The 17,279-nt window shown below is 41.5% G+C and overlaps 1 protein-coding gene across 3 annotated transcripts in view; it reads left to right on the forward strand.

The window, feature by feature from the left end:
• Nucleotides 1–17,279, forward strand: part of MLLT10 (MLLT10 histone lysine methyltransferase DOT1L cofactor) — a gene marked incomplete at both ends in the record, with an annotated part of 141,344 nt that overhangs the window by 104,944 nt on the left and 19,121 nt on the right. For all 3 annotated transcript variants that reach the window (XM_080717092.1, XM_080717093.1, XM_080717094.1), the window contains 2 exons: nt 13,722–13,839; nt 15,091–15,163. In XM_080717092.1, coding sequence (XP_080573218.1) covers nt 13,722–13,839; nt 15,091–15,163 — 191 coding nt within the window. The remainder of the gene's footprint in view (nt 1–13,721; nt 13,840–15,090; nt 15,164–17,279) is intronic.

The following is a 17,279-nucleotide window of genomic DNA, read 5'->3' on the forward strand; positions in this document are numbered from 1 at the left end:
AATAATTTAAGATTATTAAAGTACCTATTTCCCCCTTTCCCTCAAACTTGAGATCCTCGGCTGCCTGAGTAGCTGGGGTCACAGGCATGCATCACTAACCCTGTATGTAGTTTTTTACCAGTTTGAATTCTTTATGGTTTTTGGTTTTTTGTTTTGGTGGTACTGGGAGTGGAACCCCTCCAGGCTATACTCCCAGACCTATTTACACTTTATTTGGAAACAGGGCTCCACTAGGTTGCTGAGAGCCTCACTAAGTAGCTGAGGCTGGCTTCGATCCTGTGCGATCCTCCTGTCTCAGCCTCCCAACGCAGAGATTGCAAACATGCACCCCCACGCCCGGCTCTGAATGCTTTATGATTTTACATTTGTTTATCCAGAGCTCTAGTAGGAAGTATTCTAGCATTTCAAGGGCATTGTACAAGAGACTGTAGTTGTAGATGTAAATGTTGAATTATGAACAGCTAGTTGAGGTGTTGATAAGAGACTGTGAACTTGAGCTTCCCTGTTTGTTGTGTTTGCAGGGGCTGTGTAATACAGAGTTCTTCAGTGTTATTAATGCATGTGAGGGAGTGACCGATGCGGTGTCGTCACCTGTGTATTTAGCTGAGTGTTAGAATGGACACCAGGCAGCGCAGCACAGAAAGCTAAGACAGGGTGAGCAGCACCATCTCTGCAGGTGCAGCCGGCCTGGATAGGGATTGGCTGCTTTTGCTTTAGCTTGTTTCAGTTGAACAATATGGTAGCTGTAATGATAGCGTTTGGGACTAGAGAGGGGAAGGATAAATGAAAGAATGGTTCTCTTAAGTACTTTTATCTCTTTTATTTATTTATTTTTTCAGTACTGGGAATGGAACCCAAGGGCATTCTACCGCCGAGCTACACCCCCAGTCCTATTTTTTAAGCCTTTATATTTTTTGAAAGAGGGCCTAACAGAGTTGTGAGGGCCTCAGCTAAGTAGCTGAAGTTGTCTGCGAACCGCAATCCTCCAGTCTCCACCTTCCGAATGCTGGGATTACAAGCATGTGCCACCACACCGGACAGTTTAATCTCTTTTAAATAAGTGTAACCATATGCTTGTGATAGCTCAATAGGACCAAATCTCACAAGAACATTTTCATTTCTGTCTTTACATATAAAGTCTGTTTTAATTATTCTGGTTAATTCCCAGCTGAACTAAGCAAAACTCATTTCATTCATTCTGTTTATGAGACTGGGGTCTGAAATCAGGAAGAGATGGAATGGGAAGTGGTCCTGAAGAAAAATAAACAGCTAGAGGGGAAAATCCCATTTAGCATGGAATTCAACTGAAGAACAAAGGAATCATGATTGCAAGTAATCCAGGATTCCATTCAATTACAATCTTTGCTTTTTATCCCCCTCGGTGTTTCAAGTGAGACGGGTCCCTTATATATAGGACTGTCCAGTTAGAGTCGCATGTTGCATCTGTGCTCCTCTCTGCAGTAAATGTTTTCTGCCTTGAAGCTGGAGCTTGTTTAGCTTGGCTTATCTGCTGCTGCTGTAGCAACCATCAGTCTCCAGGCAACTGAGGCACATTGACCTCTCAGTTGAACTGAGTGCACAACTACTTCAGTTTAGCTGCCACAGACAACAGGAGTGGTGTTGAATGTGGAAAATGTGAAATTTTCTAGGCAGTGTGCAAGAGAAAAGATAAAAATATTTTGGTGGAATTAATAGGACTCTTAAAATTTGCAATTGAATCTCCCCCCATGACAAAGTTTTTTTCTGTTTAATATATGACCTTTTCTTCAAACAATTCATTCTATTTAATCATATCTTAGCTTTTTTGTGTAAGTATGCAAAACAGATAGCTGATTTAAAATGAAGAAAGCAACATAAGAAAAAGAAATGCAAATTACAAATATTTAAAACATAGTTTTAAGCTGGGCATGGTGGCCACGCTTGTGATCCCGCGCTTGGGAGGCGGAGACAGGAGGATCGCACAGGTTCCAAGCCAGCCACGCTGGCTTAAGAGACCCTGTTTCCAAATTTTAAAAAATATATAAAAATAGGTCTGGGAGTATAGCCCGGAGGTAGAAGGGTTTCCAGGAACCCCAGTACCACCAAAAAGAAAAAGAAAAGAAAAACATAGTTCTAGAAGTCTTGTCATAATTATTAAGTAAACCTTCACACTAGGCAAGCACATACTTTAAAAAATATGAATGGAGAAAAGAAATTTAAAATTTAATTAGTGTTTTGCCAACCATTCCCCCTCAAAGAAATAATTGTAGGGACTGGATTGTGGCTAGCAGGTTAAAAGTCCAATGGCGATTCTTTTATTTTTTAATCTTTGTTTTAAAGTAATATAGAAAGACAGCTTAATTGGCTTAATTTCATAGAAAGTGGAGAGGGGAGTAAAATCAGGAAGGACTAAATGGAAATTAAAAACTGAAATAACTTGGTTTGAGGGGTTTTTTTGTGTGTGTATGTGGAACTGGGGATTGAGCTCAGGGGTACTCTGAGCTATGCCCCCATTCCTATTTTTTATTCATTAATTTGAAACAGGGTCTCACTAAGTTGTGGAGGGCCTCCCTAAGTAGCTGAAGCCAACCTTGAACCTGTGATCCTCCTGTCAGCCTCCAAAGTACTGGAATTACAAGCATGTACCACCACATCTGGCTGATTTGAGTTTTTAATGGGGGAAAAATGAGGTACTTGTAAAATCTTGGGGAGGAAGGAAGTCTGATGACTAGCAGCTCATGTTTGGAAAAATCTTTAAAAAAAAAAAACCACCAATTTTACATTTTCAAGATTGAAATTTTTTGTTATTTGATAATATTGTACTTGTTTTTAGAATTATTTCACAGATAGTTGTTTCACATTTAATTAACTTGTAGAAAACCCACATTCCTTTGTACTAGGATAAATTGATAATCTTGTTACAATTTCAGTTCCCTTACATTATTTTATAATATATGTGTGTGTGTGCGTGGATATATATGTATATGTGCCCCTATCTGTCTGTCTGTCTGTATATGTATATGTGTATGTGTATGTATATATATATTTTTTTTTCCAGTACTGGGGACGGAACCCAAGAGGCATTGTACCTTCGAGCTACACCCCCAACCCTAATTTTTATTCTTTAAACAGGGTCTCACTGAGTTGTGAAGGGCCTTGCTAAGTAGCTGAGGCTGTCCTTGAACCACATCCTCGTGTCTCAGCCTCCTGGATGCTGGGATTACAAGTGTGCACCACCGTGCTTGGCTCCCTTACATTTCTGAAAGATGGAATTGGGCTGGAAGCAGGGTGTGTAAGAAAAGAATTTTTTTTTTTCCGGGTCTGGGGATGGAACCCAGGGGCATCCAAGCTACACCCCCTGCCCTATTTTATATTCTTTATTTTGAAACCGGGTCTCACTGAGTTGCAGAGGGCCTCACTAAGTAGCTGGGGCTGTCTGCGAACCATGATCCTCCAGTCTCAGCCTCCTGAATGCTGGGATTACAAGCGTGTGCCACCACGCCTGGCTCCAGAAAAGAAAATTTTACAGAAACACTTTTTAGTAAAAATAGTATGTATTGTTTTGTTAAAACATCCAGGCATGATTTGCACACCTATAATCCCCAGTACTTGGACGGCTGAGACAGGAGGATTACAGGTTCAAGGGTTTCCAGGAACCCCAGTACCACCAAAAATAAAAAATAAAAAAGGACTAGCCTTAGTAACTTAATATAGAGGCTCTCAGCAATCTAATGAGACCCTGTTTCAAATAAAAAAATTTTAAAAATGGCTGTGGGTATGGCTGAGAGGTAGAATACCCCTGGGTTCAATCTCTAGTACCAAACCAAACAAAACAAAACAAAACAAAAAACCTCATATAATTCCATGTTAATATATTAATGTTAGCCAACCTGAGTTCAGCTGTGGATCAAGTTCTTTTCAAGTTATAAAACTATTTCAATATTTTACCCCCTAAGGCCTTAATTATACCTCCAAAGATAAGAGCTATATCAATTCAGCATGAGCTAGTTTAGTAACCTGCTTAGAGTTGGTTGATTATTGTGTTCAGTCCTGTTGTCCAGTCATGAGTGTTCTAACATATTTATAGTCTGACTCTGTTTTAATCTCTCCTACTATTTTTTGGGAACTCAGCTGTCTAACATTTTAGCATTAGCCTAAACGGTTTTGAATACATTAAGGTCTCAGTGATTAGGGAGCAGTTTGGAGCATTGAATAATTGAATGATGCCATTGAACCTGACAACTTCAACAGTCCGTCTACTCGTGGGACCTGAAAGTCGTTCACACTTGATTTCATCTCATCACAGGCTGACTATTAAAGCCCTCCTGGTGGTAGCTGATGCAGAAATGGGGTCTGTTACCAGAATATATTTCATGGTATGAAGTTTGAATCAAGCTGGAGAATAGATGAAACTTTGTATTAGTTGTCTAATTTTCATTCATATTTTTCTGAAGCCTTCTGATCACCCATAATGTGTTTCCAAATTCAAAAAATATATAAACTGGTTTCTTTTGGGGGGGGGGATCGGGTTGGAACCCAGGGGCATCAGATCTCCAAGCTACACCCCCTGCCTTGTTTTTTATTCTTTATTTTTTGAAACAGGATCTTGCTGAGTTGCAAGGACCTTACTAAGTAGCTGAGGCTGCCTGCGAACCGTGATCCTCCCGTGTCAGCCTACCAAATGCTGGGATTACAAGCATGGGCCACCACACCCGGCTATAAACTATTTTAAAATGTGGATGTTTACATTGTATTTGTAGCATATCACTTAGGCATTTATGCCATTTAATTTCTTTGAGAAATATTTATTTATTTATTTTGTGTGTGTGTATGTTTGTGATACTTGGGGATTGAACCTAGGGCCATTCTAACTCTGAGCTACACCCCCAGCCCTATTTTATTTTATTGTTTTTGTTTTTGTTTTTGTTTTTCCTTTTGAAACAGGGTCTTGCTTGGTTAATGAGAGTTTTGCTGAGCTGCCTTCAAACCTGTGATCCTCCTGTCTTAGCTTCCCAAGTACAGGGAATATAGGTACATCTGGTTGAGAAATAGCTTTTTTATCTTTGAAGTATGCCACAGTATCAGAGCATAATTGGTAAATTATATTTTCTATAATAACTTACAAAAAATATTTTTTGCTGTACCCAAGGGTATTCTATCTCCAAGGCACACCCCCAGCCCTATTTTTTATTCTTTATTTTGAGCAGGGTCTCGCTGAGTTGCAAAGGGCCTCACCAAGTAGCTGAGGCTGTCTGCGAACTTGGATCCTCCTGTCTCAGCCTCCCGAATGCTGCAAAAATAATTTTTAAAATAACATTTTAAGCCGGTCGTGGTGACACACACTTGTAATCCCAGCATTTGGGAGGCTGAGACCGGAGGATTGCGGTTCGCGGACAGCCTCAGCTACTTAGTGAGGCCCTCCACAACTTAGTGAGACCCTGTTTCAAAAATAAAGAATAAAAAACAGGGCAGGAGGTGTAGCTCGGAGGTCAAATGCCCCTGGGTTCCATCCCCAGACCTGGAAAAAAAAATTTAAATATATCTACTTATGTGCCAAGCACTCTTCTGAACCTTTACATATATATTAACTCAGCGAATATGGTGGCACACATCTGTAATTCCAGAACTTGCCACCTATAATTTCAGAACTCTCATCAACTTGGCAAGACTTTGTTTCAAAATAGGGTAGGCGGAATGTAGCTTGGAAGTAGAATGCCCGAGTTCAAAACCTAATCCCCCCCCCCCACACACACACACACACTTACTTTCTCTCTCTCATATATATATATATATATATATATATATATATATATATATATATATGAATGAAATAAAGCTGGGCATAGTGACATACCCTTCTAACCCCAGTACTTGGGAGGCTGAGACAGGAAGATCACACATGTTTGAAGCCAGCTTAAGCTACTTAGTGAGGCTCTCAGCAACTTAGTGAGACCTTGTTTCTGAATAAAATATAAAATAGGTCTGGGAGTGTATCCTGGAGGTAGAAAGACCCTGAGTTACAGCCCAGTACCACCAAAAAAGACTTAGGAGCCAGGCATGTGGTGCACACTTGTAATCCCAATACTTGGGGTGCAGAGACAGGAGGATTGCAGGTTTGTGACCAGCCTGAGCTACTTAGGCCCTCTACAATTTAGGGAGACCTTGTTTAAAAATTGAATTAAAAGTAGGGCTGGGAGTATAGCTTGGAGGTAGAATGTCCCTGGGTTCAATCCCCAGTACTACAAAAAGGAGAAGAAAAAAACAAAACTATATATATATATATATATATATATATATCTGAATTGGGATTTTTTTTTTTTTTTTTTTTTTTGGTGGTACTGGGGTTCCTGGAAGCCCTTCTACCTCCGGGCTACACTCCCAGACCTATTTTTACATTTTTATTTGGAAACAGGGTCTCCTAAGCCAGCGCGCGCAGCTGGCTTCGAACCTGCGCAATCCTTCTGTCTCTGCCTCCCAAGCGCGGGGATTACAAGCGTGCGCCACCACGCCCGGCTGAATTGGGAATTTTAAAAAGTAAGTATTGAATTTAGTGAGTCTGACGAGATTTTGAATTGGGAATTAAACCCAGGGGCATTCTACCTCTGAGCTACACCCCTAATCCTATTTTTTATTCTTTTATAAGTTGCAAAGGGTTGCAAAGTTGTAACTCATAAATAAAAAAGGAGGGTTAGCTTAAAGGTAGAATGTCCCTGGGTTCAATTCCCAGTACATATATGTATATGTACATGTATATGTATATAGCAGTAACATTAAAATAAATAATCCAAACAGGCTCTAAAATGGAGTAGTTTCTTCAAGCTTTTCAGCACTAAAATATGATTTTAAAGTGCATTCTTAAAAAAAATAGGCTGGGCATGGTGGTGCATGCTTGTAATCCCAGCATTTGGGAGGCTGAGACAGCCGATCACGGTTCGCAGACACCTCAGCTACATGGCGAAGCCCTTTGCAACTCAGTGAGTTATTTTTTTATTTTGAAACAGCAACTCGATAAGTTGCTGAGACTGGCCTTGGACCGGCTGTCCTATCTCAGCCTTCCAAGTACTAGAAAACTGCTGAGGCTGCCCTTGGATTTGCTGTCTTTCTGTCTCAGCCTCCTGATTACAAGGTAGGCACCACTATGCCTCCTCCCCAATTCTTTTAGAATGGGACAAGTACTTAGAATTTTTTTTTTTAATAGCAGAGTGCTTTGCTGGACCTAAGCAGACTCTTGAAATATGAGTGAACTATTAACTAGGAGAAATTTTAATCCTGAATATAATTCTAATCTTATTAATATTTTAATATGAGATGCCAGTCTACTTAGAAAATACAAAAGTTTCTTTGATTTGAGTTTGAATACTGCCTTGATAGAGACTTTCGTTTTTCTAGATGTTTACTATATTAAGTTATTCTTTATTTGTTAAGAGTATTCTTAAAATCAAAACATTTAAACAAAATGTGTCTGAGTTAAAGTACTAGGGGCATTGTACCTCTGAGCCACATCCCCAGCCCTACTTTTTAGTCTTTATATTTTTTCCACGAACCACGATCCTCCGATCTCAGCCTCCCAAATGCTGGGATTACAAGTGTGTGCCACCATGCCCGGTTGAGATTTTTACTAGAGTATTAGAAAATAGATGTTCTAACATCTTGATTGTGGAAGTGATTCGTTTCAACTATTAATTTTATCAGGGAGGAAGCTCTTTAAGACATCATATATGGTAGCCAGGCATGGTTGCACATGCCTATAATCCCAATACTTGGGAGGATGAGACAGGAGGCTCCTAGGTTTGAGACCAGCCTTAGCAATGTAGCAAGACCCTATTTCAAAATAAAAAGGAGAGGTATAGCTCAGAGAAAATGCTTCCGGTTTCAGCCCCCAATGTCTCCCCCCAAAAAAATCACATATTGCAAGTTAAAGAAGTTTATTATGAAGCCGGGCATGGTGGCGCACGCTTGTAATCCTGGCATACGGGAGGCTGAGACCAGAGGATCGCGGTTCGCGGACAGCCTCAGCTACTGAGTGAGGCCCTCCACAACTTAGTGAGACCCTGTTTCAAAATAAAAGAATAAAATAAAAAAAAATAGAACAGGGGTTGTAGCTCAGAGGTCAAATGCCCCTGGGTTCCATTCCCAGACCTGCAAAAAAAAAAAAAAAGATGAAGTTTATGACTATTAATTTCTTGAAATAATTCCAGCTGTATAATAAAGTATACTGAGAGCGTTCCAGAGCACTCACAAATCTGTTGTGAATGTCTTGCTCAGCTTCTCGTAGTGTCACCAGACCCATGCTTGGCCCACCACGGCCATGCGTGCCTGGCCCACCACGGCCATGCGTGCCTGGCCCACCACGGCCATGCGTGCCTGGCCCACCACGGCCATGCGTGCCTGACCCACCACGGCCATCCGTGCCTGGCCCACCACGGCCATCCTTGCCTGGCCCACCACGGCCATCCGTGCCTGGCCCACCACGGCCATCCGTGCCTGGCCCACCACGGCCATGTGTGCCTGGCCCACCACGGCCATGCGTGCCTGGCCCACCACGGCCATCCGTGCTGCCTTAGCAGGGTAAAGTCCAGACGTCACAGGGTGCTGCTTTCTTCCAGAATGAATTTCTACCTTTTCAAGAAAACTTCTGACACATGTAGTACTTTGCCTTCAGGGCCTAAAGAAGCACATGTAGATTAGTTCCTTATCATTGGTCCTCCCTCCTCCCCCCTTTCTTTGTGTGAGTGTGTATATGTGTTACTGGGGATTAAACTCAGGGGCATTATACCTCCAAGTCACACCCCCAGCCTTATTTTATATTTTGAAACAGGGTCTCACTAGGTTCATGAGAATCTCACTTACTAATCAGGCTGTCCTCAAATCTGCGATCTTCCCATCAGCCTACCAAGTCCTGGGCTAGAGGTGTGTGCTGCTGTGTCTGGCTGGCTCTAGGTCTCTTTATATGAGAACTTTCCATGCCTCTTCCTTTATAACTCTTACTACTGTAGGTTAACATTAGTGCTTTCACTAATGAGTGACAACAAAAATTCTTATGACTTCACAGTGCCAGTTACTGAACGGATACTTTCTTTAGTAAGGCTTTTTTCTTTTCCTCACTCTCCCACATATCCACCTTTTTTTGTGGTACTGGGGGTGGAACCCAGGGGGTTTCTACCTCCGGGTTACACTCCTAGACCTATTTTATACTCTTATTTGGAAACAGGGTCTCACTAAGTTGCTGGGAGCCTCACTTAAGTAGCTGAGGCTGGCTTCAAACCTGTGCGATCCTCCTGTCTCAGTCTCCCAAACGATGGGATTACAAGTGTGCGCCACCACACCCGGCGTATCACCTTTTTAAAAGCAACTGAACTGTGAGAGCTTTCTAGGAAGAGGTGGGGTGTGGTTTGCCTGGAGCCTCCAACAGAGTGACATTGCAGTTCTCACCCCAGCCATTCCCAGCATTGTAGAAATTACCTTAGCTCTGATAGACATTGGTTCAGTCTTTGGTAACTCATGTTGCCTACCTTAAAACTAAGGTTATGGCTTAGTGTTCCAGTGGTAGAATAGTAATTTGGATGTTTTTTAATATGCCAAAAAAGACTTTACCTGGTAAAATTAGTAACCTGCTTTTATTTCTCTTATGAAATGTCTTGTTTAGGTAAAGGTTTGATAAAGGAAAGCAACTATTAGATATTTCTTAAATACTCAGATAGGTTTTTTTTTGTTTTTTGCGGGTTTGGGGATGGAACCCAGGGCCATTCAACCTCCGAGCTACATCCCCTGCCCTATTTTTTATCCTTTATTTTGAAACCGGGTCTCACTGTGTGCAGAGGGCCTCACTAAGTAGCTGAGGCTGTCCACAAACCACAGTCCTCCAGTCTTAGCCTCCCAAATGCTTGGATTACAAGTGTGCGCCACCACGCCCAGCTAATACCCAGACAGTTAAGGTAAATACCCAGACAGTTTAGGTCACTTAGGAGTAGTATTCTTGTTCTAGTTTATTATTATCACTAACTTTTGCCAGCTTGCCAGTGTGTGTGTCTTGGAGATTGAACCCAGGGACATTCTACCTCCAAGCTACTCCCCCAGCCCTATTTTATTTTATTTTATTTTATTTTATTTTATTTTATTTTATTTTGAAACAGAGTCTTACTGGGTTCGTGACAGTCTCACTACTTGCTGAAGCTGTCCTCGAACTTGTGATCCTTCTCTCTCAGCCTCCCAAGCCCTGGGATTACAGGTGTGTGCCACCACGCCTAGCTGCCAGCCGTCTTTTAAAAACAGACTTTTCTGCTTTGGGATATACTGCTTTGCGTGGCTCTCTTTCTGATGTTGGTCATTGTACAAATCAGTTAACATGCTGTACTGTACTGGTGTGTGTGTGGGGGTGGTGGTGGTGGTGGTGGTGGTGGTGGTACTGGGGTTCCTGGAAACCCTTCTACCTCCGGGCTACACTCCCAGACCTATTTTATACTTTTTTTAAATTTGGAAACAGGGTCCCTTAAGCCAGCATGTTTGGCTTTGAACCTGCGCGATCCTCCTGTCTCTGCCTCCCAAGCGCGGGGATTACAAGCATGCGCCACCACGCCCGGCAACTGCTTTCTATTTTGATCTTCAATAAAATGGGCCTAATGGATGACAGGGAAACTAAGATATTTGGAGACTAGATCAAGTGCCACCTGTCAAATCTGAAACTACTGAGGATAAACATGAAGCCCTTTGCAAGAAGGAATTCTTATAAAAAGTTGTTTCCGATAAGAGTTGGATCTCTTAGTTCTCACCAAGAGACTAAAGCAGTTGATGTAATAACTGGAACTAAGAAGGTGCTCCAGTTGGTAAATCATTAGTGATTTAGCCAGTGTAACGGGAATGACTGCGTGAGGACAGTCGGAGGCTGAGTGCTTCCTTGCCCTGTGGTGCGTAGCGTCCAGAGGGTCGTGTTTTCTGAGGACCACTCCACCAGTGCGCTGTGGTATGCTCTCACTCTTTCTCATACTTTTTCTATTACTGTCAGTTATGACTTCTTGTTGTCAGCAAACTGTCTCTAGGTACTACTGTTTCTTTCTCCTCCCAATTAATTTTTTACATCTAATTTGTTAAATGCTTAGTTGAGCTTTTAGAATTGTCTAAAAAAATAAATTGGTTCTGTGAAAGGCTCTTTGTGTGTGTGGGGGGGGGTGGAATTCTGGAGATTGAAACCAGGGACAGTCTACCTCAGAGCTACAGCCCAGCCTAATTTTTTATTCTTTTTTTGTGTGTGTGTTTGTGTGTGTGGTACTGGAGATAGAACATCTGAACTACACTTTCAGCCATACTTTTTATTCTTTATTTTGAAACAGAGTCTCACTGAGTTGCAAAGGGCCTCACTAAGTAGCTGAGGCTGTCCCCGAACCCGTTTCCTCTTGTCTCAGCCTCCTAAATGCTGGGATTTACAAGCATGTGCTACCATGACTGGCCGGCCAGCTGGCCGGCCTGCCTGACTGCCTGCCTGCCTGCCTTCCTACCTACCTACTTACCTTACCTACAGTACTGGGGATGGAACCCAGGGGCATTCGACCTCCTAGCTACATCCCCTGCCCTAATGTTTATTCTTTATTTTGAAACAGAGTTCACTAAGTTGTGGAGGGCATAAGTAGCTGAGGCTGTCCACAAACTGCAATCATCTGGTCTGAGCCTCCCGAATGCTGGGATTACAAGTGTGCGTCACCACACCCGGCATGAAAGGCATTTTTAAATATTAGGGTTTTTTGTTTTTGTTTTTTGGTGTTTTTTGTTTTTTGTAGTACTGGGATGGAACCCAGGGGCATTTTATTTCCGAGCTGTACCTCTAGCCCTATTTTTATTTTTTATTTTGAAACAGGGTCTCAGTGAGTTGCAAAGGGCCTCACTAAGTAGCTGAGGCTGTCCACGAACCACTATCCTCCTGTCTCAACCTCCCAAATGCTAGGATTGCAAGCATGCGCCATCACGCCTGGCTAAATATTAGATATTTCAAACTTTAATAATACACAGGACTGGTAACATCTGGGTTATTTTGTTGGTGGTGGTTTGTTTGTATTTCTTGTTCTGTTATTTTGTGAGTAGCTAAGATTCCTTTAGAGAGGAAAATGTCTTAAAGCATCCAAGTTTATGAATTGCATATTTTATATATCCTGTACTATTAAAGACATGTTAAGTGTATGTCCAGTATGATCTGTAGGTTGAAGTTCAGACTTACCTTTGACTGAGGACCCTGTGGTCATTAAATAGGACTTTATACTACAAACGTACTCACTACGTATGCATAAGAGAACACCCTTAACAAATGTAGAGTAATAATATAGTGAACACCTAGAAAATGATATTGCTGTGCATATCATCAATAAGTGGGGAAATGGAACACAGAAATTGACAATTTTGTTCTGAAATAACTGTAATGATTTCACTTTATATGAGCTTAAGTTTTACTTCATTCATGAAAAATAAGTTTACTTTAAAATTTTGGTTCTGTGAAATAGCTTTTTGTAAGTAACAGTACTTTGTGTGCAAGGATTTGCTTTCACAATTCCACATTTTAAAAGTTATAATTTTGGAAAGTGGGAAAGCATATGCAAAGAAGGCATTTTTATTACATTGGATTACGCGATGCCTGGGCCAGCCTCCTTCGCTTCATCTGTTTGAAGGTCCGTTCTCGCTTGTTTGGCCGAGTCCCAGCAGCGGCCTTCAGAGTGTGCTTAGCAACATGAATGAGTCACAGACTTTGGGCGAGCTCTGCATTTAGTACCGCTGGCGGCCTGCCAAGAAGACAGTGCCTTACCACAGGGCAGGGCAGAGCTGCGATTCGCTGAGCCCTGCATGTACAGAAAACATACTTGTGGTGCCTGTTTGCTTTCTTTTAAAATAAAAACAAAACAAAACGGAAAAAAACAGCAGGCTTCCAAGTCTATCAAAATAGGAAGTAACAAAACAGTGTGCAGGTTTTGCTAATGACAGAGTTAAGCAATGGAAATATAATCTGTGTGGTAAAATACGAGAAGTGGAAGTTGGACATTTTGACCTCCTTAGCCAGCTTGTGGTGTAAGCGACTACATTCTAAGTTTTGTTAGACATCTCTTGTCTACCTTCCCTTATTTTATAAATGGTTTAATAAGATCAAATAGTTATATACTCACATGGTTACCATACTCTAGGTTTTAGTGTCAACTAGATATTTTGTATCAACCGTTTATTTATTTATTTATTTATTTATTTATTTATTTATTTATTTATTTTGGTGGTACTGGGGTTCCTGGAAGCCCTTCTACGTCCGGGCTACACTCCCAGACCTATTTTTACATTTTTATTTGGAAACAGGGTCTCCTAAACCAGCGCGCGCGGCTGGCTTCGAACCTGCGCGATCCTCCTGTCTCTGCCTCCCAAGCGCGGGGATTACAAGCGTGCGCCAACACGCCCGGCCCGTTTTTGTTTTTTAAAGGGTGTCCTCTTTTTTTTGACTTTTTGGACTCGGGATCCGTCTTGGGATCGACCCAGGGAAGTGTACTTGCCAAGCAAGCACTTGGCCGCTGAGCTACATCCCAGCCCAACGCATTTTGTTTTTTAAATATGTAATTAAATAATTCTTTAAAAAATTGAGTTGTTGGAATGATAAAACAAGTAAGAATTAAATTTGCTTCTCAGAAAGTGAGACATTTCTGGTTTTGAGGTTGAAGATGTATTAGAATTAATAGCATGGAGACAGTGGTAAAAACTCACAGTCAGTGTGTGCTTTTCACTAGGCCAGTGCGTTATCTGGATCGTCTCTCAGTCAGGCACCATCTCATACGTATGGTAACAGATTAAATCCAAACCCATCGATGGCAGCTCTTATGGCTCAGTCTGAAAACAACCAAACAGGTAAGGTTTCAAGGATTACACTCTTAAGATTCTCTCCCTTTGATTCATTGGCTTTAAAAAACGTCTAGGGATGTGGTTAATAGTACATTTTAACCAAAGAAGTCACAGTTGGAAGTAAATAGTATTTCAGTGCTGCAAAATACTGATGAGCCCTTTTTTTTACTGTCTGAAATGTAAATGTTTAAGCAGAGCCGTCAGCAGCAGGATGCAGCAACGTCTTGGTGACTTTTGTGATTGATGTTTGCAGTCCTCAATTCTGTGCAGTGTGCCTGTGAAGAGCCTAAACCCTTGTTTGCATAATTCATGAAATTGTATTACGCAAACTTAAAAATATCTTGTTAGAAAATTTCTGCAGTGTTTAGTAATCCTGTGAATTTTTACCAGTTGACATTTTGTACCATTTGCTTCTTGCACTATTTTAATGAGCCACTGGGTTTGCTTTGTTTCATTCTATCCTTAAGCATTTGTTGACATGTCCAAGTAGTCATGCCTACTTTGGGGGAACGGAATGAGTTTAGCAGTTCGCCAAGAATGGATCAGGCACGTCTTTACCCTTCAAGGGTCAGAGGTTACCCCACTTTGAATAAGGGGGGGCAGCCTTAAAAAGAGGCCAGATAGGGTTATTTTATAAAAGAGGAACTGCAAGGGAAATACGAGTTATTTTTCAAGTAGAGATAATTGTTATTATCTAAGGAGTATTTAGAATGATTAAAAAAGTATTTTCCTTTAAAAACAGCATTCTGAATTTCTACTTGATTTTATCAATGTGGAAACTTGATGTTAGATTTTATTCTTGGAGTGAGGATTCATATAGCATCATTAAAGTTTCCATATAAATGTATTTTGTTGTCTTGGGATACAAAGTGTAAAAAAAAAAGCATAAGGATTTGCTGTGATAAACATGGGGATTAGCTGTCCACAGCTGTGATTCATTACTTTTTGGAGAAATTAAAAGTGGCCGAGGGGAGGGTACTGCAAATTCAACCCATGCTTCTGTGTGTAAAATGGAAAGGAAGGGAAGAGCGGAGCATAGTCCGTGGCCTTCTGCACCCACCACCACTTGCCGCGACAGCGCTGTATGTGCCACAGTTCAGCATTCTGAACTGACAGCAGGCTGGTTCTGCTTTCATAGTAACTGGAAAGACAGTGGTCAAGGTTTGATGTGTGTCTTAGGAAAATCAGGGCTAGAGCTTAAACTCATTTGTCTAGTAAGAGAGTCAGTTTATTAGCTCTGAAATACTTGCACTGCAGATCCAGATCTTGGAGACAATAGCCGCAGCCTAGTTGGCAGAGGAAGCTCGCCCCGAGGAAGTCTCTCACCACGGTAAGCGCCATTTACGCCGCCGAGGATTGGCAGAGGGACACTCGCTATCTCTTGTCGCTAGAGTGAACGTTGGTGAGGATATCAACGCATCCTGTAGATAGGAAGCGTGTCTAGACAGTCGAGAAGAATGATTCCAAATTAATTTGAATATTAACTAAAACACATGATTAGGTTTCTTCAGCAACAGGAATACCTTTTCTTTGGTTACCAATCTGTTTGAACCCTCTTCACCATTTATATACTTAGCTGCTGGTACTATTAAGGCATTGCTTTGTGTGCTTATTTGTGCTGATAAAAGTCTCAGTCTCTCAAAGCTGCAAGCTCAAGCTTGTGGGTAGTGTGCTGATCTTTAGCCTCTAGTTTGCAGTTTAGAAAATGGATTCCTTCTGTTGGCCTCAGAGTATAGCGAATATATTACATGCTTTGTTAAATTATCCTAGATATTCTATGATAGCATAACTGTGAGATTATGGAACTGTGTAGTTCTCTTTTTTGGGGGGTGGTGTGGCACTGGGAATTGAACCCAGGGGAATTCTACCTCTGAGCTATACTCCCAGCCCTATTTTATTTTTATTTTGATACAGGATCTCTAGGTTAATGAGAGGCTGTCCTTGAACCTGCGATCCTCCTCTCCGCCTCCAAGTACTCAGATTACAGCTGTATGCTGCCATGCCTGGCTTAGCTCTTTCTAAACGTGTAGAATGGTGATGTGAAGTGTCGTGTGCCGGCTTATGGCAGAGAGGGCACTTTACTGATGCATGTTACTTCATCCTTCAACTTCTCTACCCTTGTTGGTTTCCTGTTCTCTAATTTTATAAACTTGGCCCCAAACATTAGACTAGCAAAATAGGAGAAAACAGGAGGAGAAAGCTCACTTCAGGGTCTTTTGTTCACGTAAGAGAGAAATTGTGTTAAATAGTAAAATGTGTGTTCATTCTTCACCACCACAGTTGTTTATGTTATGTCAAATAATCAGGTTTAGTGTTGCTAATAGACTTGGAGAATATTAAAGAGCAGTTTCTTTATCGTCATATATATTAGTTCAGTAATTTCCTTCCTTCCTCTGCTACTCAGCTATCCCTAGCTTCTCCCTGTCTTTCCTTCCTTCCTTCCTTCCTTCCTTCCTTCCTTCCTCCCTCCCTCCCTCCCTCCCTCCCTCCCTCCCTTCCTCCTCCCTTTCTTTCTTTCTTTCTTTCTTTCTTTCTTTCTTTCTTTCTTTCTTTCTTTCTTTCTTTCTTTCTTTCTTTCTTTCTTTCTTTCGTGGTAGTGCTATGGATTGAACCCACGAGCAGCTATCTCCAAGCTGCACCTCCAGCCCTATTTTTTATTCTTTATTTTGAAACAGGGTCTCACTGAGTAGCCAAGGCTGGCTGCAAACCTACAGTCCTCCTATTTCAGCCTCCCAAGTGCTGAGATTACAAGCTTGTGTGCCACCACGCCTGGCCTTTTTTCTTTACTTACCTTCCCTCCCTCTCTCCACCCCACCCTCTTCTCGAGACAAGGTCTAAGACAGGTTAAGTTGCCAAGACTGACCTCAAACTTGAAGTCCCTTTCCTCAGCCTCCCAAGTACTCATACGTGTGTGCCACCGTGCCCAGCGTCTGTTTTCTAATACTATACTTACTAGTATCTTTTTCTCATGTGATTCTTGGGTGAAATAAATGTAGTATTACATCCTAGTTAACCTGGGAGGTAAGATGGGTATAAATGAAGTATCTCAGGTTCAAAGCCAGACTTCGCAATGTGGCAAAGCCCTCAGTACCTTAGTGAAACCCTGTTTGAAAATAAGAAATGAAATAGGGCTGCGGTCCAGCTTGGAGGTAAAATTTTGCCTCTGAGTTTAATCCCAGTAAAACACACACGCGCGCGCGCGCGCGCGCGCGCGCACACACACACACACACACACACACACACACACACACGAATATAGCTTTTCTTGATTAAACTCAACAGAAAATGAAAATTCTTTCTTTGGAAACCAGGAATTTAAAATATACAGATAAAATTATCTCACTGGCCTGTGAGTACTTCTATATGGTTGTATTTTTCTTTTCAAAGAAGAAAACTAATGGATTTTTGCTTGTATGTTTAGTAGAGGAGTATTTCTTTGTGTCTTC

The sequence above is a fragment of the Muscardinus avellanarius genome (assembly GCF_963383645.1).
Source record: "Muscardinus avellanarius genome assembly, chromosome: 20".
Taxonomy (NCBI): domain Eukaryota; kingdom Metazoa; phylum Chordata; class Mammalia; order Rodentia; family Gliridae; genus Muscardinus; species Muscardinus avellanarius.